Consider the following 27,792-nt stretch of genomic DNA (forward strand, 5'->3'; position numbering starts at 1 on the left):
AGGTAACCACGATAATCAAGCATATTTAAATACAGGTTTCATCCGCTCGCCGTTTCCCGTAATAGCGGACCGATAATCGTTGTTCCGTACAGATATGTATGCTCGCGCGAAAACTGTTTTATTCAACTCACCACGGACACCGCAACCAGCATGCACACGTCTAGGGTTTTTCGCTCGATTGCAACACTCGTACGCCAAGAACAGTGACAGTTTTCGTATTTTATACACGATCGTACGGTTGATGCGTTTATTGACTAAACATTTTGAATGGAGAAAAAAAAATCACATTTCCGTACAATACAAGAAACCGTCGGGATTTAAAGCATACGGCAATGTCATTGTATCTCGTGAATAAATGTTATAAAATGTAAAAAAAAAATATTAAACATTCAACAACGTCGAACATAATAATTTATTCGCTTATTACAATATATTTTACAGTTATACAATAATAGAGCAATAGTACACGAAGCACGCGAACAATGCAGTACTTAAATTAACACAATAAGAACGTAGTATTAAACCGTACAACGTTTTTCGATGATTAAACAATTTACCAATGAAACCGGCGATCTACTCGACGACGTTGCTGGGTGAAACGTCCAAATCACCAGGGATACTTAATACATAAATCTTGTTAGTATGTATTATATATATAGTTTTATGAGGTGAACAATATTTAAGGTATACAATAAATAGCAGTAGTAATAATTAAAATTAAAATTAATCGATTGCGCGCGCCTCGTCCGAAAACGAAAAACAATTACATAAATAATTTGTACAATTATGAACCATCCAGAAATATCGCAAGTGTGCATAGGAGCACCAGACGTAACTGACGACGTGCGGTTGACATTTCGATTTACACCAATTACTGTATTCCGTACGTTTGTAAAAATATTGAGAAAATTTGATCTTCTGACGACCGCGGGTGACGGCTGCGAGTTCCGTTCAATCGAAATTAAGTCTTTTGAAATTTCCTTCGACGCCTAATATCGACTGGTCGACCGTCTTGGACTGACCGATCCGTTTGCTGGAATTTGCTTTCATCCGTTCCATCTCGACGAACCAATTTTTACGCTTTATTAGTTCTTCATGTAATCGTTCTGCGGACCGAAAAAACCGTATTATTACTTGTCCGCGCGTAAAATAATCACGATCATAACGCTGATTGTGCGCGCGATCATCGATATATAATTCCGGGACCCGTTATGGACTCCGGACGCGTTCGGTTTCGAATTAACGTAATAACTAGAGTTCGGAAGTTATATGAGTTGCATATTGTTTTGTATACTCTCGATTCATAGCAGATCAAGCTAGAAATCAAGCTAGAGTTAAACAATATTGAATTTAAAAATTGAAAATCAATAATGCATATTTTGCATTTTTCGTTAATTTTAGAGAAAAAGTTCATATTTAGACGACTTTCATTGATTTTCGCGTATTTAATATTTTCTAAAAACATTAATTTTTTTCATTCTTAACCAATTTATTTTAAATATTGTTACATAACACAACGCAAATAACGTGAAAAACGTGCATCATATAAAACTCAATATTATTTTTCGTGGTTATTTATTGTTATTTTTTATTGTCTACTATGAATTTAACGAAACTATTGGTGGTTAAATGCAACAACATAACAGACATTAAAACACACATATTTATTTCGTATTTCACTAATAATGAAAATATATTTGTTTAACTATTTTTTTGGTTTAATTAATCTTCAAATACCAACCGGTTATGCACCATATTTTAGTTTTCAATAATACAATTTTTTTTTAAATTTAGGTGTTTAGAATTTACTAATTAGCTTTTAATAAATATATAAATATTTTTTTTTGCATATTTTACATTTTTTTTGTGTATATTTTATCATTTTATCGTGCATATTTTTTCTTATTTGGCTCTAACGCCCCGGAATAGTTATTACTAATAACTATTCCTTGGCGTTTCGAGGACAACGGATGGTTCGAAGTGCATTGCCGATTACTAATCGATGACTTCACCTCGAAACGAATTTTGTGGATTTAAACGCGGACGGGTGTTTACGATTTTTTAAATACCATGGTTGAGAAAAGTTTTCAAGATTTCATTTTTTTTTTCAGTGTAATTCACACGCGGGTTCGCAGTCGGCAACATTGCCTGCTGAAGAATGGAATGTAATAATTTCGTTTTCTTTTTCGCAACCAAAATAAAAACACAATCTTACAAAAATCTATCCGATAAAACATTACCATCCGTGACTGTGTACAGTCCTTAAGAGTTATGTATATTATAATAAGTAGTAATTATGACCGATCCTATAAGAGTTTAAACGAGTTTCCTTGTAAACCACGCATAATATCGGAAAATATTACAAAATTCGGAAATTAATGCTATTTTGAATCGTTGTTATTGTGCGCTTTGATCTGTTATGTTTCACTAAACTTAATAAATTCTCACCACTTAACCGCCCAAGCACTTAGACTACCTAGCGAGATTGCTTAACTAGTGCGGGTGCGCCAGTATACTAATTAACCGTAACTAAATTTTCTAATTTAAGTACACATTTGTATCTTACGGTTAAGTTCTGCCATTGTTCCGGCCTTACCACCCCACTCGTAGGGCAGCATGTCTATTGGGTAATAATCTTGCAGATTTTCCGAAACGGCATTGAATATTATCTATAAAACAGAACATAACAAATGTAAAGTATTCAATTCGTATACGCAGTACAAGGTGCCCTACGAAGATATTTCACTCATTGCGATGTTTTCTGAAAAAATGAAAATATATATTTTTTTTGTATGTAAACTACAAATATTCAGTTTGTTGTTGAGCTTCAAGGTTTGGTAAAAAATGAAATAAAATAACTTTTTGTTATACAGTTTTGAAGAAAGCCATTTTATAGAGTTTATTATTTTAAAAACACTAACTTTCAACGTGTATATTGTTTTGATATTATCTTATCTCTTTTTATGATAATTTTAAAACAATATTAGTATTGTGGTCAAGGCTAGATCAAGGAAAAAAAGAGGGAGGTTATAACTCCGGGTTGCAAGTTAAAAGGGTTCCCAATGTGTTTTATAATCGTTGGCTAACAAATATAAAGTACTATACCGTGTGTTCAATTTTAAAGGTAACAGGAAATATTTCAATCGCAAGACCCTGAATATAATTCGGGATTTTTTTACAGGGTACAGGACTTATAAATACATATTTTTTTGATAAATTCTAATTTTTAACTTTTTTTTATCTGCGCATGCGCAGTAAAATAAAAATTTCTTAAATAGGAACCACCATTTTTAACACTGGATTTAGTTTGCTCTATTTTTTGATCTTAACAGTTTTTTGATATGTTCAAAGTTGAAATTTTTAAGACGGTCGAAAGTTTTAAATTAGGTAATTCATATTTATCGCATATTTCAACGCTTTACGTATCTTAATCAAGCATTTACAAATATTATTATAACAATTTGTTTTTTTTTAAACTACAAGGTGTATTATTATAACATTGAATTTTTAAACAAATATCATAAGATAATAATAATAATTTATTATTCCATAAACTGTTCAAAATTATTGTCATTATTTTCAACATACGCTTCCATTCGTCTAAGTAGTTCTATTTGTGTAGCTGCTATTATTTGATCTTCGGTGAGTTCAATACACGCAATGATTATTTTATTTTTCAAATCATCAACATTAATAAGTGGATTTTCATAAGCTACTGTTTTTAAATATCCGCATAAAAAATAATACAACGGTGTTATATCAGGTGATAAAGCGAGCTATTGTACTGGACCATATGTACCCATCCATTTATTGCTAAAAGTTTGGTTAAGGTATTCTCGAACAATAATTGCATTATGGGCGGGAACATCTTGTTAGAAAATGCTTTGAAATATGCGATAAATACGAATTACCTAATTTAAAACTTTCGACCGTCTTAAAAATGTCAATTTTGAACATTTCAAAACACTGTAAAGATCAAAGTTGCTCAAAAAATAAGAGTAAACTGAATCCAGTGTCAAAAATGGTGGTTCCTATTTAAGAAATTTGTTTTACTGCGCATGCGCAGATAAAAAAAAGTTAAAAATTAGAATTTATCAAAAACATATGTATTTATAAGTCCTGTACCCTGTAAAAAAAACCCGAATTAAATTCAAGGTCTTGCGTTCGAAATATTTCCTGTTACTTTTAAAATTGAACACACGGTATTATCAATTAATTGTGACTATACTACTATATACAAATATGCCATACTTATTTGAATTAATATTTAATAAAAATTACTAAATTTGAATAAAAAATTAAATTGTTTTAAGTATAAAAGGGCATTGCCAAATTGAGTAGTTTTTATTATATTATCACCATAATCCGGCCTTGATTACGGTATTAAACTATAAACTATTTTTCTATTTTAAAAATACGAACACTTATAGTCTACCATATATTTCTATATCTCGTATATACAGGGCTGGGCAGTATCTTAGATACTAGTATTTAAGATACGTATCTGAGATACAATTGTATCTTGTAACTTGTATCGTGGATTTAAATACTTTTTTAACTTGTATTTAGTATCTTTTTATGATTAAAGATACTAGATACAATCTATTGTTATCTAATAATAATTAATAATAATTTAAATTAAAGTTTTTCACGTCGAAGGCATTCACTTGATAAGTGAATAATGTATACAATATTTGCTCATAATAAAGATTATATTACATATAATCTTTATTATGAGCAAATTTTGTAATCAGTTAGTTACATAAATCCAGTTTATCGGCAGAATGTTTTTATTGCGCTAAACATTTATTTTAGAATGTGTGATTATGCGATGATCGGTTCATATTTTCTGTCTACGCGGTATTTATGTAGTGTCATCCGATTTTAAGTATTTATTACTAAAAACATAAATAATAACGTAATTGTTAATATTCCAAAATCCTTAGATGGAACATTATATACAATATTAAATTTTGATGAAATAATAAATGTGAATTGAAAAATGAAATTATTTATTATTATTAATCGAAATTAGTCTCTTTAAATGATAACCAGGAATTTATTTTAAAACATAGGATATAACATATAAAAAACTTTTATTATAATACTACATATAATTTTTTTTTAAATTTAAACATTTAATAGTTAATAAATAAACATTGTAATTTATAAATATATTTATATTCTTTTTTATTGTACCGAATGTAAATTAATAAACATATAAATTAATATTAATAAATGTTAGTTAAAGTATCTTGTATCTTTTATTTATCTCAGCTATATGTATCTTGTATCTAGTATCTTTAAAAATATAGAAGTATCTTGTATTTAGATACCTATTTTTAGGAATCTTGCCCAGCCCTGCATATATATAGTATAATATATTATGGGTAGAGTACGAAAATTGTGTTATGTAGGTACACATCACCCGGGTAATGTGAACACTACCCAGGCCTATTGAATAAAGTAAACATATTTGTAAAACATTTATTTTAAAGGTACATTAACTGGGTAATTTGTACATTATCTACCTTTAAATGGACAAAGTGTTTTTATAAAATAAAATACGATAAAATATGAATTGTAAATAATATTAATAAAAAAGGATAAAATGTAAATTGTACCTACATTATGATAAATCGTGTACATTGATATAGTATAATAATTATAAGCTACAAACGGTGCTATTGGTTTTCGAGTTCACTTGTTCGGTTTATTAATGTTTGATTATTTAGTTTCTTTTTAAAAAAAACTTGTCTTCATAATAAGAGAAATTTTATGAGAGTTTTAATAAATTAATTAATGAAAATAATGAAAATTCAATAAATTTAACAGAATCAAAATATTATAACATACTTTCTGAAATAAGAAACGTGAATAAAAACAAATAAATCATAATGAAACATTTATAAATATTTTAATGTGAAATAGCTAATGCACAATTTCTTTTCGGTGGTCAAAATTTAAAAAATGTTTATGTGAAAATAATCGTTTAATAAATAAATGTACGAGTAATTTTAATCTGGGGTGATATTTTGCAACTCAAAATGTCACCCGAATCTAAACTGTTCTAATAAATAACTATATTTCATTTTTAAAATTTTTTTATATATAAAATAATAACTTAATAATACATAATTTAGGTACTTCATCATTTTTTTTTTTTCGAATTAATCTCATAGCACACTGGATAATGTATACATTATACTATATATACGAATAAAGTGTATTTTAGCCGGGTAATGTGTAAACTAACAATTTTCGAACTTTACCCATAACATATATATAAAATAGAATATGATCATTTTTATTATATCAGGAGACAATCATCGCAATGGGTACATCCATAGGCGCAACTAAAGCCCAAATATTGGTGGATGTTGAAACTGCTGAAAATAAAATTGATGGTATTTCACTGTAACTATTATAAATTGATCTAAAGAAAAACTCCAGATGTGTTTAATTTTAACTCAGGGCTACTAAAGACCATTTTCCGCCCCTAGTTGAACCTATGGGTAATATCAGTTTTAGGTGCGACACCCGTATGTAGATAATACCTGTATATACATTTCCATAACCAAATACAGCTGTGCATAGTATACCTTCTGCAATATAATATAGTATTGCGCGTTTACTCACCCTGTCTCTGAATTTTTGCGGGAAAAAGTTTTTGATGAAATTAAGCGTGGTTTCGGCCATCTGTGATATATTTACGAAATGAACTTTCTTGATCCTAACCGGTTTCGCGTCCTGAAATCCAATAGCATCGCTTTAAATCGAAAATATTATACGTGACCAGTGGCACCCGGCAAGCTCGGCACAATATGCGGACCACTGATTACCATAACATCTCGTAGATTGAACTCGAATATAATAACAAAAAAAATGAAAAAGTGGGACCATCGTGCATCGCGTTTGATTCACGTTTCACTGAAAGGTAACAAATAACTTGACAAAAAAATAGTCTTCACGCGTAACGATACGGTTAACTTCAAGTTTTTAGACATCGTTTTGGTTTTTTATTTAAAAAAGAAAAGTTTCTCACGAACGAAACACTTTGTACCTATATGAAAATTTTACGTAATTTTAAGAAGAATATCATTAATATCTTCGGGTGTACGGTGTACAGTTGAAAATTAAGAAGTGTGTGCCGTTAACTTAACGCCTATAAAGTATTTTGTGACGAAATAAAAGTGTCGAGATTTTTCCACGATGTGTCGGAATCTTTCGTCCGCGGTTCTGATTATTAAGACATAAATATTGCACATAAGTAAAAATGTATATAACCCAGGTTAATATGGTTTTTTTCTTAAAAAAAATTGTTTAATTTAAAATTTTTTTTTTCGTGCACGTTCGTCTATTTATTTTACGATCGATCGGTCGTAATGTATTGTTACCAAGCTTATTTTGAGGACTTTCTTCATAAAGTTCATGTTGAAATGCGCCCATTGAGCCATCGTGTCCATGTTTGTCAAGTCGAATATCCATACGTTACCCAGCGTCAACTCGTCCTCGTCGAATAACAAGTTCCACATCATTTCGTTGCGTTTCAACTGATTATCGGGACAGAACGCTTTCGCGTCCGTCGTCGCCATCCGATAACACAGCACTCGGTTCAAGTCCGGAGTGAGTTTAGGCAACGGGAACATATATCTGCAATGAATTATTCACGTACTAAAAGTTATTGAAATAGCTACGATCGCCTTTCCCCCTGTCCTGCCCTCCCTGCAATTATAGTTTATTTTATTTTTTATACAGCCAACCAGCGCTACTGCAATATAGTTACGTAACGTTTTATTACCATAATGACACGTTTTCGTAACGAAATACGAACATATGAACTCCGCTATATAATATAATAATATATAATAATATATTATAATCGATTATAAATCGCTAATAATCGATTTATTTTCCCTGACACGGTGTGCGGTGTGATCAATCATTTTCAAATGATACATAAATATAATTCGGCCGGCAGACCTTGTAACCACCAAATGAACATTCGATGGAACCTATAGGCCACTTTTCAAACGTTTAAATCTTTCGATTTGCGGCCATGTAATCGTTCGTTGTACAACTTTTACTTATTTATGCATAACACCTATTTGTAACATTAGATAAGGAGTTTGCCGACTTAATTAAAGTTATTTAATCCTCTAAATTCTACGGTTGTAAACAATGGTTTTCAATTATATTGGACGAATAACGTTGCGTTCATTTCAGACGTGGTTTTTTTTCTTCAAAATATTAAATTTATTTGAATTTACCCATTTTTTTTCCGTGTTTTATTCATTTTTCTAAACATAACCTTTGACTTTCTTAAGACAGCACAACGTGAAATGTGAAATTTTCTATTCGTTTTTATGCTTACGAATGAGATGTAAAGTACATTTTTTATTTGGCAAATATTTTTTTTTTTTTTTAAATAAATAATATAATTTAGATTAATGAGTTATTTAATTGTTTTTTAAGTAGAAAAAAATGTAATTAATCAAAGTTGATATTACTGTATTTTAATCGATATTGGGTTAAAAAGCTTATGATTTACGAGTTAAAGTGACTTAGAAAACTTGTTGGTCAATTAGAACTTGCTACCACCAAATGAAAGATATTAAATAATATCAGTTATATTTCACAAAAACTACCGCATTCAATCTCGAGCTATATTGTGTAAAGCTCAGCAATTATGATTGTTTGGATAAAGTACAATTTATTTTTAAATTAATTATCTGTACTTGTATAACTATGTATACGATTTTCTACTTGTTGCATATTAACCGAGTAGATCGAGAGAATATAAATGTAGTTGTAAAAATATTTATGTATAAATTCATATTTTCGGATGCTTGGTAACTAAGTAAATATTTTGTAAACATTTGAGTAGCTTCTAATTTTTTCGATTTTTTCGAACAAAAATTATCTACGTTAACTAAATAACATTTACGAACAAATATGCTGCTATCATATACATAATTAGTTTATTTGTTTTTATAGAAGAAAATATATTTTATTTTGTCAAATATTATTATGGTTTAACTATTTAGTATTAATATACAATGATGTACATTTAAAGTAATATTTTGAATATGTTACAGTGTTAAATATATATTATAAAAAAAAAAAAAACCTGTTTGTATTTATAATTTTTGTTATACTTAATTATAAAATTTGCGGTATAAACAAAAAATAAAATAATATGAAATTAATTCCTTTTTTGTCATATTTAAAATTTATTTTTCAAAAAAACATTCTCTAATACAAACAACACATATATACGATTGGCTCAAAAAAAAAGTAATTAAAATAATTCGAAATTACAATTTGGAGTGGGAGAGTTAAATGAACTCGGTAATAGTAAGTAAATACAGGAATCTATTAATATATTTCCAGTCCGGTTATCCGGGTTCCGTGTACCCGTTCATGACCGTGACCTCTAATTAGAATATAAGACACGTTCGCGTGAGTTCGATGAACCGGAATGAAAATATTTTGCTATTGCGAAAAAGCCGTACTGCAGATATCACGCGTCAAGTTTGCAAAAACTCATTGATTGCGCTTAACTTTGTTTTTCTCAGATTCGAAATCGAAAATACACCGAGGTCAATTATAACGTATTTGGGTCGTCGCTTATGGCGACCAATTTTTCTTATTGCAATTAACTCGTCATAACGCGACGCCGATGATATGCAAATAAGATTACTCGAATAGTCGTTGCGTGACGTTAAATAAGCCATGGTATTAATCTATGTCGTAAGTGGGGAACCTATATCGTAAAAGTTGTTAAGACTTTCAACATTTCTATACTTACACCGATTCCACATGTTTTCGGAAAACGTCTGTGGTCGGATCTAGATCTCCGTATATTTGCGGGAACGTTTCTTTGACGGTGTAGAAATTATCAATCACGAGTTTTACCTTTTCCGTGCGGTATTTCAAGCTGAACAAAATTTGTTTGATAAACTTTTCACCTGAAAATACAATAAAATTTATGGAATAATAAACTATAATCCAGCACAATACGCACGCGTATCGAGGCGTTGCGTTAGAAACTATTAAGATATATACATAAGATCTAACTCATAGACTCTTAATCTTATTTCCGGGTCCTTCAGACCTTACGAGATCGACGCATCAACTGTATACAGCATAAGTCGATGGTACGCGGCATACGGGGTATGAACAACCGAATATTCCGAAACATTAAACTACGATTCAACACATTTAAAAGATTCGAAAACGGTAACGGAAATATTATGAACAAAACGCGGTTTTTTTTTTTTTGTTAATTCGTTCCGTTCGATGAAACGGAATGATAAATCACTCACTAGGTTTGGGCAGATGCGGTTGCTTGTCCAGCCAATGTCTTACAATGGCCAAGTCCTGGTCGATCTCGGCCTGGGACCTTGGACAGGAGTTCCGAATGGCTTTCAGCTGAGCATCGGTGAGTGGCACGATCATTGCAGCTCGTCGAATTCACCGAACGCACAACGGTGTACACCTAAATAGTCTACCCTGCGGATCAAAACACCGATTTATTAAACTCCTGAACGTGAAAATTCAACACGCGTTTGAATGCATTGGGGAGGTTCGATGCCTTAGCATCACGTCGACAACGCTATCAGTAATTAGTTAGTTTTAAGTCTACTTCACTATCATTGCGAATATTTACATATTACAGCACTGCGTCTACGTTCGTTATTTTCTTTCTTTTTTTCGCAATTCTACACGGTATTGCATGGCATACGAGTACACCTGTTGCGCGGACCGCAAGATTTCTCGCGGTTAGTGGCAATCGTTATTTACAGTACTCGCACGCACTCGGGTTGTTGGTTATTTTTTCATCAACAGCGCATGGAAACTCCCGGGGTTCACGATTCTAACTCATCCGTCCTTGGCGGATTTCACACGGACTTCTCGCACGATTATCTGGAGTACGATTTTATATCGTAATACTCTTGAAAAACGATTCCGATCGCAGGTTTATAACGTTTATGACAATACGAATGAAGTCGAACTCGAGCAACGCGGCGATTTGCAACGCGGCAATATTGCGGGTAGTATGATACTGAAATGGATTCGCACTCAGCTATTTTTATTTGGCCGACGCTCTGAAGCGCTAATAGCAAATTTCCAACGTCGTTGTCTCTGTCGACCGTGTATTTTGCGCGAGATTGGCACTTTGGACGGGAAACTAACAAAACATATGCTAACGAATAGGTTCGCATGAAATAATATTGCAAACAATTCCATAGTTAAATCGTTTGTATGATATAACGCGTCAAAAAAAAAATGATTTTTTTCCTTTTTATCGCACCCGATTCGTGTGGTCGAGTAATGAACCGTTTGCTTATCATTTTTCACCTTATACGAGCGATCGACTTGCGCAACCGAAACGTTAAGAAAATCGGATAATCTATTCGGTTTAAGTTTTCAATCGACGGTTACTTGTATGTGATTGTCGCAATAATACCGTAATGTATTGGCAAAGCTGTTTGATAATATAAAAATAACGATTTTTTGTAAGTCAGTGAGCACTGGGTTTGTTCGAAAATCATCTAATCATGCGACGGATAAAATCTTATTGGTTAGCTCTCGGTGTAATTCATAACGACCATTTATCATAATTGACTCATGGATGTAAAACCGTCGTAGAAAGTTTTTGCCGCTATTGCTTCGTCTAAAATTTTGCTTAAACCAATCCAAAAACAATGCTTTCCGGAGTACTACGTGATCTGTCCATTCGATTTTATCAAAAATATATCAACATTAAAATTCAATCGATAACAATTAACGTCGTCGACTTGTCGTTAGTATTTGTCGTTTACTTCAAACAATTGTTATTCGCAAACGTCCATTTGCGATTTTTATTATTCCCTGACAACAATAACATTCGATTAATTATCACAGTTTTCATGCGTACCGCATACGGTCTTTCTCCATATCATACGTGTAATACATGCATCGTTACGCGCTCATAAACAAATTAATTGTGTGTTTGATTACAATAATATTATCGTTTACATTCGATTGAAAAGGAAAACATCATGTCCGTTTATTTGCCATAGTTAACATTATAATAGTTTAAGCGTACAACCGTACGAGTCGCGTACGATTCAATGTTAGCACCTCGTTAATTTTAAGCCACAGTTTTTATTTACACACAAATAACTCGTTGACCGGTACACAAAAATCTTACGTGTCTTCACTATTAAAAATTGATTGCGTGAGAAATAATCGTAAAGAATACATTCTCCATTGGTTTCAGTTGTACGGTTTCGGTTAGCTCATTAAAAATTTCGAATGGAATTTTTAAAACGTTCCATCAAACATTTTGGTCAGTTAATTATTTCCGTCGAAAATTTATGGTTCGTATTTTTATTTTTTATTTTACATTTACCCCGACTGATTAACAACAGTACAAATCCAGTATGCAGGTAAATTGAATCTTAAATGTAATAATAATAATAATTTTTATTCAAATTTAAATGATGAAATAAGCAAAACCACAATGTTACAAGGTAATTATAACATAACATAACATATACAATATAAATATTAATAACAAAAAAAAAATAATGACAGAATGACAAACAATAATAATAGTTTAAATGTTAGTCCTTTCTGTCTTGGTTACAACTTGAAATTGAAATTTTAAATAAAGTCGAGAAGAAAAAGCTAATGTTGAGGATCATATTGCAAAGAGACAATGCTCTTGGAAATGAAGAGTAAGTTTGATAGTTAGTGCTATAAGATTGAATACAAAAAAAAGAAATTAAACGGCTGCTATAAGAAGGAACATTAAAAGAGAAAGAAAATTAATTTATGTACTTATACTAAAAATATATTTGAGTTTATAACGTAACAGTAGGATTTGGACTTACAAACTTGATCAAATTAAATTGTAATTATGATTTTTTATAAATATATTAAGTTTATATAGAATACATTACATTTTAAGGAAGTGATTCTTAGCACGTTCGATACTATCAACACCCAATTTGGTGGAAAGGCATGATGCCTTATAATAATTAAAATATATTTAAAAACAAACTTAATGCGTCACATGAATAATCGAAAATTTTTAAATTCAGATTAATAGCGTTTTACAAATCCTAATACTCTTAGAGCTAAATGATTTAGACCATCTAGCCATACAAAAGTAAAATACAATCAATTAAATACACGACTTCACTTACTATGATCAATCTTAAAACAAAAATTAGTCTTAAAAACAATATTCAAAACTGTCATTAAACCCATATAGTCTTATGGTATCTAAATTTGAGGTCCTGCTAGGCCCTAAACTATTCACCCAATCTAAGTTTACCGAGCCATCTCTTTACGGATCATTACAAATGCTTCATGGTTGATAAAAAATGAATGAAACAAGAAATGTTTGAAATGTTTTTTGATCTTCTACACAAAGACTTAAAAATACTAACAGTAAATGGACTTTCCAAAAACCATTATAAAAGATTCCACTCCAATTTAAATGTCCACATAATTCTTCACATAAATAATATGCATATACATATTATGCAATATTATTATTTATTCTCTCAACACATCAACCGACGTCTCGAAAAATATTAGTTAAGAGACATATTACTTTAATTAAAAAGAAAAAAAATTATTATTAATAATTACTTTAATAAAAATAAATAATAAATAATAATAAGATTCTGAGGTTCTGTCAGTAGACGGCTCACTCTTCGTATAATTCTTGTTTAAATTTTCTTTGATATTTTTTTACTCTATCACAAGTATTTAATGTTATTATAAAGAGATTGTATATACTTTTTATTAAATCAGAAAAAATAATAATTATGTAAATCTTATAGGTGATCGCGACCAATAAAAACTTATAGAGTAACATTTAGAAGTATAAGAACTCATGTCCCATTTTTTATACCAGTTAATATATAATATTGAATACATATACTATATGTGTAGAAAACATAATATCGAAAATATAGTAAACAAATGTCGAAATTCATAAACGATGACATTATTAGCCTTGACTTAATTTGAACTGTATGATTTAATATTTACCGGTTTAGTATCCGTAGGAGACTATAATTTTCAGAACAAACAGTTTATTACGATATTTACATAAAATTTTTAATTTTAGTTAATTGGAAAAACATAAATAAAATTGAAAATGTTCGATTCCGAACACAGTATTCGATTTATCGCATTCGATTTTAGACTCAGTTCGCATAAAAAGGTTAAAAGTTTTCAATTGAAATCCAAATCAACCAAATTCGTAGAAAATTGAGAACAGTTTAATTCCAATCACGTATTTACCGGTTGGAGTTTAGTAAGTTCCCACACGAAAAAAAATTATACCGAACACAAGCTTCCTTTTAATTTAATCTATATTAGGTATGGTATAAAATAAATAATAATAATAGAAAAAATCAAATTTTATTTGATTAAACACTTCACGATATAGTCGTACTGTGTTATTATTTTTATGTTTAGTTAAGAAACAAAATCGAAGGTACTTGTAAATCATCCCTCAATAATTTATTTGAAGCTAAACGAAAAATATACCAATATGTAGGTATTTTCCCACGTGATGATAAAATTTAATGCATTATATTCTATCTAGAATTATCTTTATTACATATTGGCATATAGTATGGACAGTTCATTTTATTGATTACAGTACTTGTCCATTACTAACAGAGTTAACATTTAAACAGTTTATATAAAAAATTTTCAATTTATAAAAATGCACGTAATTATTTCTTACATGTTTAGTGAAAAGAAAAAAACTCTTTTAGTCCATAATAATTATACATTTTATAAGAAACACACCGCTACAACAAATATATGTACGTGGATGTGTATAAACAATAAGTGTCGTGCTACATATTACACCGATAGTGAACAATTAGTTGAAAATAAAAATAAGTGTTTTGTACATACCCATGAGGAACTGCTTTAAATTGGCAAAAAAATAAATAATTCTTGTAAAAGACAGGCGTTGTTGAAAAACCATCAAAAATGATCAGACGAGAACTTACACAACATAAAAATGAAGGTAATTTGTTAATGTCTGATATAAAGCTAATTTATGGAAATGTACAAAATGCTATAGCCAGTTGTTATCCTAAAATATCAAATTTAAGAAAAGAAGTTCATAATACTTTGAGTTTAATTAATGTAAAAACGAATAGAAGTTAAAATTTTATTTTTGAAACTGACGATTTGAATGAGATTATTATATTTTCATGTGATACTAATATTGAATTTTTGAAAAAACTGGAAATAATTTACATGGATGGCACTTTTAATTATTGTGATAAAAATTTCACTCAACTATATACAGTTCATGGATTAAAAAATAATATTTATATTTCATTAATGTTTAGCTTTTTACCGGATAAAACATTGAAAACATATATTGGATTATTAAAAAAAATTAATGCAGTTGGAATAAACCTAAATAAATTTGTTTTAGACTTAGAGATATCAATGCACCAAGCAATAAATATTATATTTTCAATAACACATATATGGGGATGTCGTTTCCATTTGAGCCAAGCTTGGTACCATAAAATTCAAAGCTTAGGGTTTGCACAAGAATTTAATTTTGCAAATGATGAATTAGAAAAGTGGCTGGTTCATATATTTGGTTTACCGTTTCTTAATCCAATAGAAGTTTTGAGATTGTTTTATGGCTGAAAAACCAGAAAATAATAAAATAAATGAATTTGGCGATTATTAAGTGACTAATTACATCGAAAATACGAGTACGTTCCCCCCTAGTATTTGGGCTAGTGCTAGTTCTGATACAAGCCTTACTACAAACGCTTGTGAAAGTTTCCATTCTGAATTCAATTCAAATTTTTATCATCATCATCCTAATATATTTAAAATAATATAAGTTTAAAAAATGTTTCAAAATAATATATATATAAATAAGAACATCGGATTTCAATAGACCTAAAAAAAGAAGTAAAAAAAAAAAAAGAAGAAAAACAAAAGTTTATCAAAAATAAAATATCGGATTATAACTTAACAATAATTACACAGTATGACTATGTAAATTGTTTGAGCTTTCGCAATAGGCCAAATAAAATTTGATTTTTTCTATTATTATTATTTTATACCTATAAAAATAATATGTGAACCATACATACACGTTGTATTATTAATTTTTATTATATATTATATGGAAACAAAACAAATTTTAACCACACCAACTACATGTAATTTTTCAGTCCTATGTCTGAATAAAGTTGGAAGGAAGTTTGTATTCGGTATAATTTTTTTTCGTGTGGGAACTTATGTACGGGTGCAATTTATTTCGTATGGAAACTTACGTATGCATATCTAGGGATAATTTTTACCTGCCATATCTCGTGTGAGAACTTACATTCATCCTACCGATTACACGATTTTCCGTATTTACTATTAGATAATAATATTCTTAACGGTCGAGCGATTTCCACGCGTGGAATTCGAACAGAGAAAAACCAAAAAGTATCAAGACGGGCAATCGTCGGAATATGTATGCAAACGTATATGAACGTCGTGCAAGATGTTTTTGCGTTGAAAAATCGTAAAAAGAAAAATTAAAAAAAAAAAAAACGACCGCAAAAATAGTTGACAAAGTACTGACCTGTGAAATTTTTTCCCGAAGTGCACTCGGTGGACGGTTGTCTGAGGTACGGCTGATAGAGCAGGACTGGCACTGGCATCGTGACTGAGAGTGTCCAGCTGAAGCTGACCTCTCCCGTTCCAGTGCTACTGACCGGTTCGGACGGGCGAGTTGCTGTTTTAACAGTGCTCGCGGTGGTATTGCAGACGGCGATGAGCAGTGACCCGCTGAGTCGCGACGAGTCAACGTGTTATTGTTGTTGTTTCGCGGACGACGGTTAGAAATTAATACGGCAAAGCTGTCCAGTGAAATGATAAACAATAGAAAAAAAAAAAAAAACAATAATACGTATCTAAACGAGTACGTATATCAAATACCCGCTCATTGACCGATCGTCTCTAAAACGACAGAGCGTACGAACATGAAATTCGACGTAGTGTTCCACGTACAGTCTGGATGTGCGATAAGATAGAATTTTCCAAAATTCAATTCCTACGGGGGTAAAACTTAAAGCGGTAGTTATAAAAAACATTGCGCAGCCGGAAACGCCAAAAATACGACAACGGAATTCGGTGAGTATTATTATTATTTTTTTTTTTTTATATCATGTAGAAACACCGAGGAAAATGATTTTTACGCCGCGCTTTAAAAACGAAAAAATGTATTAACTTGAAATCTGACTGAATGTCTTTCTGATACTTTGCATGTGCAACAAGATGGGATTTTAAAAACGATTGGCACCGGCGAAGACGGCTCCGTGATGGATAACCGGGTACGACTCAGCGTACAACCAAAATTACAACCGATTTGCTTGAAATTTCCTTTAATTTTTTTTATAACCAGTGGCGTAGCAAGGTCATGGTGAACTGTGCCTACGCTAGAGGCGCAAAATCGTGCATAATTCGTATTTTTATTTTACCTTAAAAATAAAAATTTTCCGTTATAATTTTTGAAATATTTAGATTTTGTCTAATTGTACATTTAATGATGAAATTATGAAAATAGCACAAGAAAATTCATGTAGGAAAAAATATCAATGAATTCGTCATTTTTAAAACGAAAATAGCAAATTTTCAAAGATAAAAATGTACACTGTAGGTAAGTAACTTAAAATTTAAATTGTATTAATAAAAAAAATTCATTAAAAAGGTTAAAAGCTAGGAAATATATAATAATATCAAATTTTCAATTGGATAAAAGGCGTTTTCTTATAAGTTTGCCAACGGTGATAGTGTAAATATGTAGAAAACAAGAAAATAAAACCATTTTATAATAATAATTATTAACGAAGATTGAACAGTAATTGATTGATTTTGTTTTGTACACATTATCGTAAACCAACGTTTTTTTTAAGGCCTGTGCAATCGAAATTCAAAATAGTTTGGTCACAATTGATTATAGCGTTGACTCCTAAAATCGCACACTTTTGATAAAATACAGAACAAAACTTCACATTTTTGCTTGGTTAAAACCGCAACATTTTTAAAATTGTTGTATGCAAAAATCGTACACTTTTAATTTCAACCCCAAAAAAGTTATACTTATATAGGTTAGATATACTTAATAATTTATAATTGATTCTAACAAAAAAATATGCATATTCAAGTAATATTACAACAATTACTATTCTAAAATGTAAAAAAATATACTATATACTATAAAAATAGACTATATATGCATAAACAAGAGACAAGACCGATGAAGTAAAAACGAGTAGTGACTGAAGTATTAAAACGTGTTAGCATAATTATTGCAGTATATCTTATAATTTTTTCTAATCAGTTAGTTAACACTAACAATATTGTGCGGTTTTACCTCTATAAGTTTGGGGTATTTTGTTGTACAATGACCGATTAAGTATGCGGCTTTTGTTAATCGACCTTTTTCGTGTCAAAATCAAAAGTGTGCGGTTTTCAGATGCAACCGATTAAAGGTACGGTCTCCCCGCAGAGTCCAGATGCGGGGGGGAGGTATTAATTTTATTTTCACACTGACCTAAGTTAGTGTAGTTGCGGCACTGGATGCTAGGCTTTAAATAGTGCAAGCTTATTACTTATAACAGATTATTATCCGTTAAAAACTACGAGTATATCCCAGTCAAGGCCGTTTCGTGTGAAGCCGAATTATTTGACCAGTTAATAATAATAACGATACGAGAATCGAGGAACCCTTGACAGGGCATGGTTAGTACACGCGTTCGTCGACAACATCGACCCGGGTACCGGTCGTGTTTCGGCATCTCGCGGCGGAACGCATGTAGGGTTCGCGTACGCGTTTTCCCAAACCCTTATAAGAATCCGGATGAAATAACACGTTTCCCCACCTTCTGCTCGTTTCTCCCTGGACGCCACTAGTGAAAACATCGATCCAAAAAGAGATCGATGAAAAAATATCGATTCACTTTATATGCGGGGTTTTTTTTTTTTAAATCAATAAAGATGACACTCACTGTAGATTTCCCTGAAATCTAGATGAAAAGTAGATAAAAATACACAAAATGTGTAGTAACTTTTAGTGATTTTTGAAAATGAAGTGATTCAAAATCGGATTGAAAGTTCGTGGTAAGAACAAAATTTGTTCTTACCATTTAATGAAAGCGCCAGCATTGCGAAAAAATCGGAAATTGAATCAACAATCAATAATGAATCGATTCGTATAAAATATCTTATCGACGATTCGAATCGATTCACACAGAAATTTAGATTAACAATTCGAATCGATCGTCACAAAAATTAATCGATCTTTTAAAAGATTGGTTCGAAAAATCTGATCGTCGCATGAAAAATATCGATTCAAATTGCTCAACGCTAGACACACTTCCGTTTAGTACTGTTTTACATCAGAACGACTATTGTGTAAACGATATCTTGTTTACGGCAATCAAGAGCAAAAGCATAATAAACATTTCATAAATTTCGTTGTTGTGTAAACGGAAAACGTCCGTCGGTCTTTCGTTGTAGGAAACCGCAATTGTAACCGACTGTTGTAGTCGTCTGAACGATAAGAATAAAATACCAGCAATGAGCAAGGCACGGAGCTGTATACACATCTAGTCGGCACGTGTTGGATTGTCGATTGTAGTCAAATAAATTACGTGCGTGTTTAATTTATTCACGTAGTTTTCACGTAGTTTTCACGCAGTTTTTCAAATCAACTATTTAAATATCGACGTAGTGGAAATTGTCCTAGAGATTCTTACAAGTTATTAGAATCTCTAGGTTGTTTTATACTATAACATAAATTATAATTAATAGTAAATAACTAATAAATATAATTGTTTATATTATAAAGTCAATTATATGTATAGGTTATAACATTGGTGTACGGCCGACTCATTTTACGGAAGACAAAACTCAACCTTGCACCGACCTCGTTTCTATTTACATTGATTGGATGGACCCGATGCAACTTGTTTTTACTTCTTTCTATTAAACGTCTACACTAAGGGCGTACCCAAGAGGGAGAGTTTCGGGTCCGGATCCTTCTTATTGAAATGTCTACATACTCAACGATTTAATAGTAAATAATATAATAATAGTATATAGTGTATTTTAATTTCACATTATCGGATAAAATAAAACATTTTGGACCCCCCCCCCCCCCATAAAGAATTTCTGGATACGCTCCTGGTCCACGCAATACTAGATACGCTAATTGATTATTGCGCTCTGTTTACAAAATTCAAATGTCGGCTCTCAATTTTAAGGCTCTTACCGTGCAACGAAAAAAAATGTGTTTATGTGAAAAACATGAAACATACTTGTCTTGCGGTGTCGGAGTCAGCTAAGTGTCTTTCACACGATAGTTCAGTTCGAGTGTGAAACGGCCCTCACTCGTCCCAAACCGGTCGTGTTCGTGTCGTCGTCGTCGTCTTATAGATGACCAGCGGCTCGACCGATCGATCGATTTTCGTCGGTCGCCGCCAGGTAGTCTGAAATCCAATTTACCTTACATGAATATCGACCACTCTTAATAATGTTTGTGCGCCTATATGTAAAATAAATATTAGGGACGGGCATGAAATCCCAAATGATATTTGAAATTTCAAATCCGGATTTGTATTAAATTCTTATCCGGATTTACGAGTTTCTTTTTATGTGATTTAAAATAATTATTTTTAAATTCTAATAAAACAAATTATTTTATGTAATTAAAATTGAACAACAAATCAACAAATCAAAAATATGTTTTATGAATTGAAATATAATTATCATAACAGTTTTCATAGTTCATTATTAGTTACCAAAACGAGTTATCAAACGATTGAGTTTATTTTATGCCTCTACGACTTACAATGATATCATGGCTGTAAACCCAATTAACTAATATTTACGTGCATACCTTAATTAAATTTATGAGAACACAAAAATGAGTCATCAAACAACAAAATCGAATAATCCATGTCATCCAGATATGCTCACTACAAATGTTAATAGCTGTGGGATGAATCCAAGTTAAAAGCTTATTCGAAAAGCTAAACGCTGGAGATTTCCGTTCAAACGTGTGTCTCTTAATGGGAGTCCTTAGGAAGTTGATATTTTTCTTTTAATAAGTTATAAACACTACGTGGTATCTTCAATTCATATTACGCGTTCTAAATTTCGAAATGCACGGCACACGTCGTAGCGATTCCAAACAAATGTGGTTTGTTGTGGTTGCTGCAACGCGTACATCAGGGGTGGCTAACAGGTCAATCGTGACATGATTTCCAGTCGATCGTGATTCATTTTCAATTATTTTTATATTTTTGTTCAATCCATGAGTATTAAAATTAAATAAATAACAATTAATTAAGGCAATATATAGTAAGAGATAACTATGAAAAACGAAATTATACATTGAAATCGAGTATGAATCGAGAATTCGTATGAATTAATGACATCTACAATAAAATGCGTGTTATGTAAAACTGTGAAACTAAAATTATTATTACTTATTAATATTTTAAATAGAATAAATAAAGGAAGTGTATGTGCATGCAACATACATAAAAAATATATTTTAACACAGTGTCAACCATTTTTATTTTATTTTTGGTCGATCGTGACGCCTAGAAAAATTCAAGTCACAATTCTTTAAAAGTTGGCCACCTCTGTCATTATCATGATATCGGGTTATTATTGTTACGATTATTGTATCGCGAAACGGTTAAACGTGTTTCGTATTATTTGTTAAGACGTATCGTGGCGGTCGATTCCAGTGTGTCACGTCGGATACTGTTGGCTGTTGTTGCGTAAAAATAGAGCCTACTTATGTTGGTTCGCGTACACAATACGTATTATTATTGAATCACGGAAAAACTGTGAGCGAAACAATGACAACAAAACGTTTATGTTCGAGCAACAACCATCCGATGTTGACCAAACAAACCTCAAAAGCGGCGAACGATTTCCACGCGTTTTACCAATCATCCGACCACGTGAAATCCATAAGTAAATGTAGGCTCAGGGAATTCTAGAATTCGCATTTTTTTTTATTTTTCAAAAGAATCATAAAATAGCAGAATCAGACGGAAGTACTGTTCGTGGTGCCAGAAATCTAAATCCTAAATGTTATTATTTTGCATATATTTGCATACTTCGCAGTTTTTAATTTTTAGAGCATATTTTAGCGGTACGCAGTGGCTTATTCTTCAATTTTTTGTAGGGAAGGGGTTTTAAATTTTTCTAGAAAAATAATTGATTTTATAATATAAAAAATACACATGAATTAATAATTATATTATTCTATTTTTGTTATTATAAATACAAATTAAGTGTTATTAATAACAGCATAATATTAATTAATAATTTTTTTCTCTGTACCTTCCTGTCAAGTTAGTCAACTTTTGAACCTTATTTATACGCCACTGATAGTGCGTTTCTTTTAAGTGCCATAAAAGGTCATATTATATTATACTTATGCAGTTATTGTGCGTCACGTATTTATACAAGCCACGATTTTATACGAGTTTTTCGATTTAAATTTTTCATATTAATACGCATTGCCAATAGAAATGTATCTATATACCTATAAATGTAGCTATTCGATTCATTAAGTGTTATAGAAAATAAATAAATATAAATTAGTACACTTGAAAAGAAGCTTAATAATGGTTTAAACAAAAATTCTGGTTTAAAAATTGTGTATAAAATTTCTAAAATCTTAAAAGGTGATTTTTACGAAATGAAATCATAAGAAAATTTCTTAAAGTATAGTGCAATTTTCAAGGTAAAAAATGAGTGAAAAATTTAAATAATTTACATTTACTGTAAACTCATTGTTCTATTTTGTATTTCAAGTCCCCAAATAGGTAATGATTTTTATATATAACTCTCAAATCAATGAAAACACAAAATGGTTACCATTGACAAAATAAAATTATTAAAATTAAGGTATACTAAATTATTAGTAAAATATAGTAAATTAAGGTAAATTTATCAGTAAAACAAAAAAAAGTTAAAACATATTTTAACGCATAGTTGGTTCTTTTTAGAGCTAGAATTTCTTAAGCATAGTGTAATTACGAGTAGTAATATGCAACAAACTACTGTTTAAAAACATTCAACTAGTGACCATCAAATCAGGTTGAATTATTTGCATTAAACAGACTTTATCAATGCACAGTCATAAATACTTCTTATGTAATTAATTATGAAATCGCTAAACCTCTTTTTATATTATTACGCTATTTTCACGTGAATATTTTTGTTACTATTTATTTAACGACGGTTTTACACAGTGCATTTTTGTTGGGATCTCAACTACAATAAATCCATATGAAACTAAACGTCGTTCTAATCGGTTATTCGTCATTATGTAAAAGCATTTCTTTACAAAACATCGACTTTTATTTCCGTACCAAGGGTTTTAATGCTACGGAGATTTTTTTGTTAAAAAACAATAGCGTTCACAAAACCTCAACCCACCGATCGGTTTCTCAAATCAGTCATTTCAAAAAAAATGTTTATTGTCAATAATATCATTAGCATCTTGCTTTTTGTTAATGAGAAAGAAAAGTCGCTTAAGAGAATATGATTATTGTGGTGTTTGTGAGGACAGTGGTGCCGAACAAAATATCAAATGGTCTGGGCAATAGTCACCTAAATTACAACCCACCCCACACAAGGACAAACTTTAAGGGATTGGGAATTCGACTCCTCCTAAAAATTGTTAACCTATTTTAGCGTTTATGTACTTAAACGTCTCAAACGGTAATTTTAAAACTGGCAGTATTATGATTTATAATTAATTAGATCAATTCACTTATCACTCGTGTACAAATCCACCACGGCACCTCCCCCCTCTAAAAGTATGGTCTGGTCAAGACCAGACTTGAACTCCGAGTTTTGGCGCTGAGTAAGTTAATGTGACGTAGGTCTGTTCACCATCATCCTTGTTTAACGGAGGATGGTCGTTATTACAAATGTCCGAGAGCAGAGCAATGTGACCGGATGGTCTTTGAGACTAAATAGAGCAGCACTTACTTGATTTGTGGTGGATTTTCAGACGTAAACGAGCCGGATGGTCCGGAAAATCACGTGAGGTCGAAACGATGTTGAAAATAGATGCAGGATTTGATAAACAGATACCGGGCACTTTTCGGTACTCGCGAAGTGTACTAGGTACTGCGGTCACGTTGAACATGAACAACGAAACCGGCTGGGCACGCACTGACGACGGAGCTTTTTTATTTTGGTTATGAACGGTAACGAACGAGTTAGTCAGCGCGCGTGCAATCACGATTTTTGACGAACAGCGTCTTTACGGGATTTCTGCACGTGTTATGCAGCAGAGCATTGTTAATTCCACCAAAGGCTTGCGCGCACGACGACGATGGCGTACCATTAGATGGTATATTTATTGTTCGAGTGCGCGTGCCGAAAAAGCCGTCACTTATCCGTTTCTAAAACGTAACATGGCAGTCAAATAATACACGTCATTATACGATTTCGTTCGAAACTTTAATACGTAACGAAATTTTAATTTTTTTTTTTTAAAAGAATTTGTTATGGTAAATTTGTTACATTTCGATAAACATACGTGCGCCAACAGCACATAACGCTAACCCGAACCATAATTAGTAAATATGTGATGAATTATAAATCGGCTCGGTAATTAGGTGTTGTGTAGATTTATTTTACACACTGATGTACAGTTTAAACATCAAGACAACAAATGTTGTCATTTAAAAAATATGAATTTTTATATATTTTTTCCTAATCGGTTAACGGGATCGAACGTGAATTGTAAACAATTTACGCAAAACATGTCAAAACTTGTCTGACATCCGTTGTGCACAACAATAACAGATTCTTGTAAATCATAGTCTGAAGTTCAAATTAATTAACTGTGTATTAAAAAAATCCAAAATTCAAAAGAGTAAATAAAATAAAATAATTATCTAGGGGTTTTATTATACACAATAACTCTGTGATTCGTTTTAACCATCAACAATGACAAAAGGGGAAATCGAAGATGAACACAGAACATTTAGGATCATAAGCATTGTTGAACTGGTAACCCGATGAGTCGAGTAAACTATAGTTTCTGTAGAAAAAAAAAAAAAAAACCAAGAATTATAAAAAAAACTGTTTTTCGTACAATAGTAAAAAAATTTTATACAGAAAGTTTTGTTGAAAAACGAAGAAAAATAATGAAATTCCGCGGTATAAATTTGGAAAAAATCGAAACTTAGTAATATGTTGAAATTTATAATTTAAACAGCTCATAAATGTACAGTGTTATGCTATACCTTTGAAGGAATTAAATTCATCGTTGATTTTGTGCTATCGATATTTTTTGTTTGAGACCAATTACCTCTATGGTTATGCGGTGCAATCGTGACGCTTTTTTCATCGCATAGTAATGCACTACAAACACGATTCCAGCAGCGCTACATCATAATACGATATGAGACGTTCCGTCGCAGTCAAGGTTGACGAAAAAATCCGCGCGATAGGCGTGTAAAAAAAAGTCGGCGTTTGGAGCTGAAAGAAAATTGTACAAACTTCGACGATCAGCTGTAGTAGTGTTATTATCGTTAACGTTCACAAGGTGTAATTGGGCGGAGAGAGAGAAAGAAACCTCCAGGACGAACGATTAAAGCACACGCACCGATGTCCACTACACTGTCTGCGCTGAATTCTAAACGACGTTCGAAGGTCAACCGTCAAACGTGTGTACGCACTCGGCGAGTAAAACTGTTTTTTTTTTTTTCAATTCGACTAAACCAACAATAATGTAATAAATTACGCGTCTGGTTAAATGTCTATCAAACCCGTTTTTGATTTTTTTTTATAAAATATGCAGTCCAATCGTGACCAAAAAGCTACTCGTGAAGTCAGTCAACACTCCGAAACGTTAATGCTCAACAGCAGTCGACTACGGGTCCAGAATGTGTCACGACGATTTCCGTGAGTCGATGGTTAAGGCACAGAGCACTTGTCAATTAAACCGAAAACTGTTAGAAATGGCATTCGCGACTCCGCAGGTTGTGTAAAAATGTTATTTTTAGAAAAAATACCGACAAAACAGTAGTGTTTGACGTTATAAAAATGTTGTGCATTGGATTGATTTACACTCTTTTCATAAAATACCATATAGGTGTGTCAGAGAGGGGGGTAGAAGGGGAGGAGGAACATATTTTTATTGCTTAGGTACGGATTTCGCGAAATTCCCAAAACCGTGAATAATAGATAATATTATAAAATATCATAAAAAAACTCGAACATCAATCGACGTCATCGCGAATCTTCTTCGTGTAAGATGTAAGTAATTTATAATATTATGTATACTGGAATGCAACACTTAGATTCCAAATTTAACTTTTTTAAATTAATGAAATTGTATTATGATATATTAGAACTATTATTGTGATACTGCATTATATGCGTTAAATATTTTCAAACGTGTGTTGATGCTTTCAAATATTGTGCAACAAACGGATTCCTGTTCACGGCCAACGTGCAAACGAGGTACATTTGAGCGCTACTGAGGAATATGCTACACATAAAATACATAATATCATTTCCTCCGTCTACTCCAACGACGGATTCGGTGAAAAATAAACCTAATACAATACCTAATACAATGGAGATAATTATTAAACCATCTAACGCCGCTCGCTGGCAACGAAGCAATATAGTAATAATTGTTTCTATATATGTATCCAAAGAGCCACAGTTAGATTATAAAATACATTTTTCAATTTCAAAATTTTGATAGCATTAAGAAAATCCCAAGGCGAGAGTGTTTTTTTTTTTTTTTAAAGGCTGAGGCGACGAGCCCTACAGGAGGTATGGGCCCCGGGGATCTATCCCTCTCTGCTCCATCCCATCATCTACCATGCGTGTATCTCACCCGATATATGATTTATAATGGTGTCGATAAAAAATTATTTAAAACATGTTCATTAATACACCGTTACGTTTGAATATTTAAATCTCACGACCGTAAACGTGACGAAAACGGTTTGTAATGAGGATTTGACCCCGAAATGTTTAACGCAAAAATATTTATACTCGTATAACTTATACTCAATTACTAAACATCAGGGCTATGAATTTCATGCACCAAAAAAGTAAATAACATGAGAAACTCATATATATATGCCCTTATCGGTTAAATATGCAAAATTATGCAAAATAAGATTCGTATTTAATTTATGAACAATGCAAAACAAATTTTGATCAAATCCATTTTCTTATACGATGTAGCAAAAAAAAAAAACATACTTATACGTGAAATTCACAGCTGTGTTAATCATTATTTATGGATTGAAAACGTTATTTTTAGCATATATTATATTTATATTATTATTATATTATATTATATTTATTAACAATGACTACTACCAGTGAGCGAGTAGAGAAGATAGATTATTCGAATACAATTTTATTTAGATTATAATTTAGATAATATTTTATTTGAATAAATAATTATTCAAATGATTTTTTCATAATTATTCGAATAATTTTCGTTTATTTTGTGTGGGTAAACATAGTGTTCTTAATTTAAAACAGGCTCATATTATAATTTATAAACAACTAGCTGAATTACCCGGTTTCGCTCGTGTGTAGTTATTGCTTTTTCTAAATTAAATTCTTAAATCAGATGTTTATTATTTACCTTCTTTCTTTTTTTCGTCCCCTAGTAACATTCTTTAAATAAACGACGTGAATTTTCAAATGAAAATA

At 31.3% G+C, this 27,792-nt stretch overlaps 1 protein-coding gene across 3 annotated transcripts; it reads right to left on the reverse strand.

Annotated features, from left to right (window-relative positions):
- Positions 1-388: 388 nt before the first annotated feature.
- On the reverse strand, positions 389-24,479 carry LOC112681776 (alpha-tocopherol transfer protein-like). 3 transcript variants are annotated; one of them, XM_025552089.1, is made up of 8 exons: positions 24,082-24,479; positions 20,376-20,546; positions 10,329-10,515; positions 9,812-9,971; positions 7,398-7,653; positions 6,640-6,750; positions 2,567-2,669; positions 389-1,106 (listed from the first exon to the last, which is right to left on the reverse strand). In XM_025552089.1, exons 3-8 carry the CDS (start codon positions 10,459-10,461, stop codon positions 952-954), a joined length of 918 nt encoding a protein of 305 aa, XP_025407874.1. In that variant the 5' UTR covers positions 10,462-10,515; positions 20,376-20,546; positions 24,082-24,479; the 3' UTR covers positions 389-951. The 3 variants fall into 3 exon arrangements, with proteins under 3 accessions (XP_025407874.1, XP_025407876.1, XP_025407873.1); XM_025552091.1 differs by lacking the exons at positions 20,376-20,546; positions 24,082-24,479 and adding an exon at positions 15,653-15,675; XM_025552088.1 differs by lacking the exons at positions 20,376-20,546; positions 24,082-24,479 and adding an exon at positions 16,637-16,725 and having other exon boundaries at positions 393-1,106.
- Positions 24,480-27,792: the final 3,313 nt, after the last annotated feature.

The sequence above is a fragment of the Sipha flava genome, unplaced genomic scaffold, assembly GCF_003268045.1.
Source record: "Sipha flava isolate LNK unplaced genomic scaffold, YSA_version1 197_pilon_pilon, whole genome shotgun sequence".
NCBI classification, from domain to species: domain Eukaryota; kingdom Metazoa; phylum Arthropoda; class Insecta; order Hemiptera; family Aphididae; genus Sipha; species Sipha flava.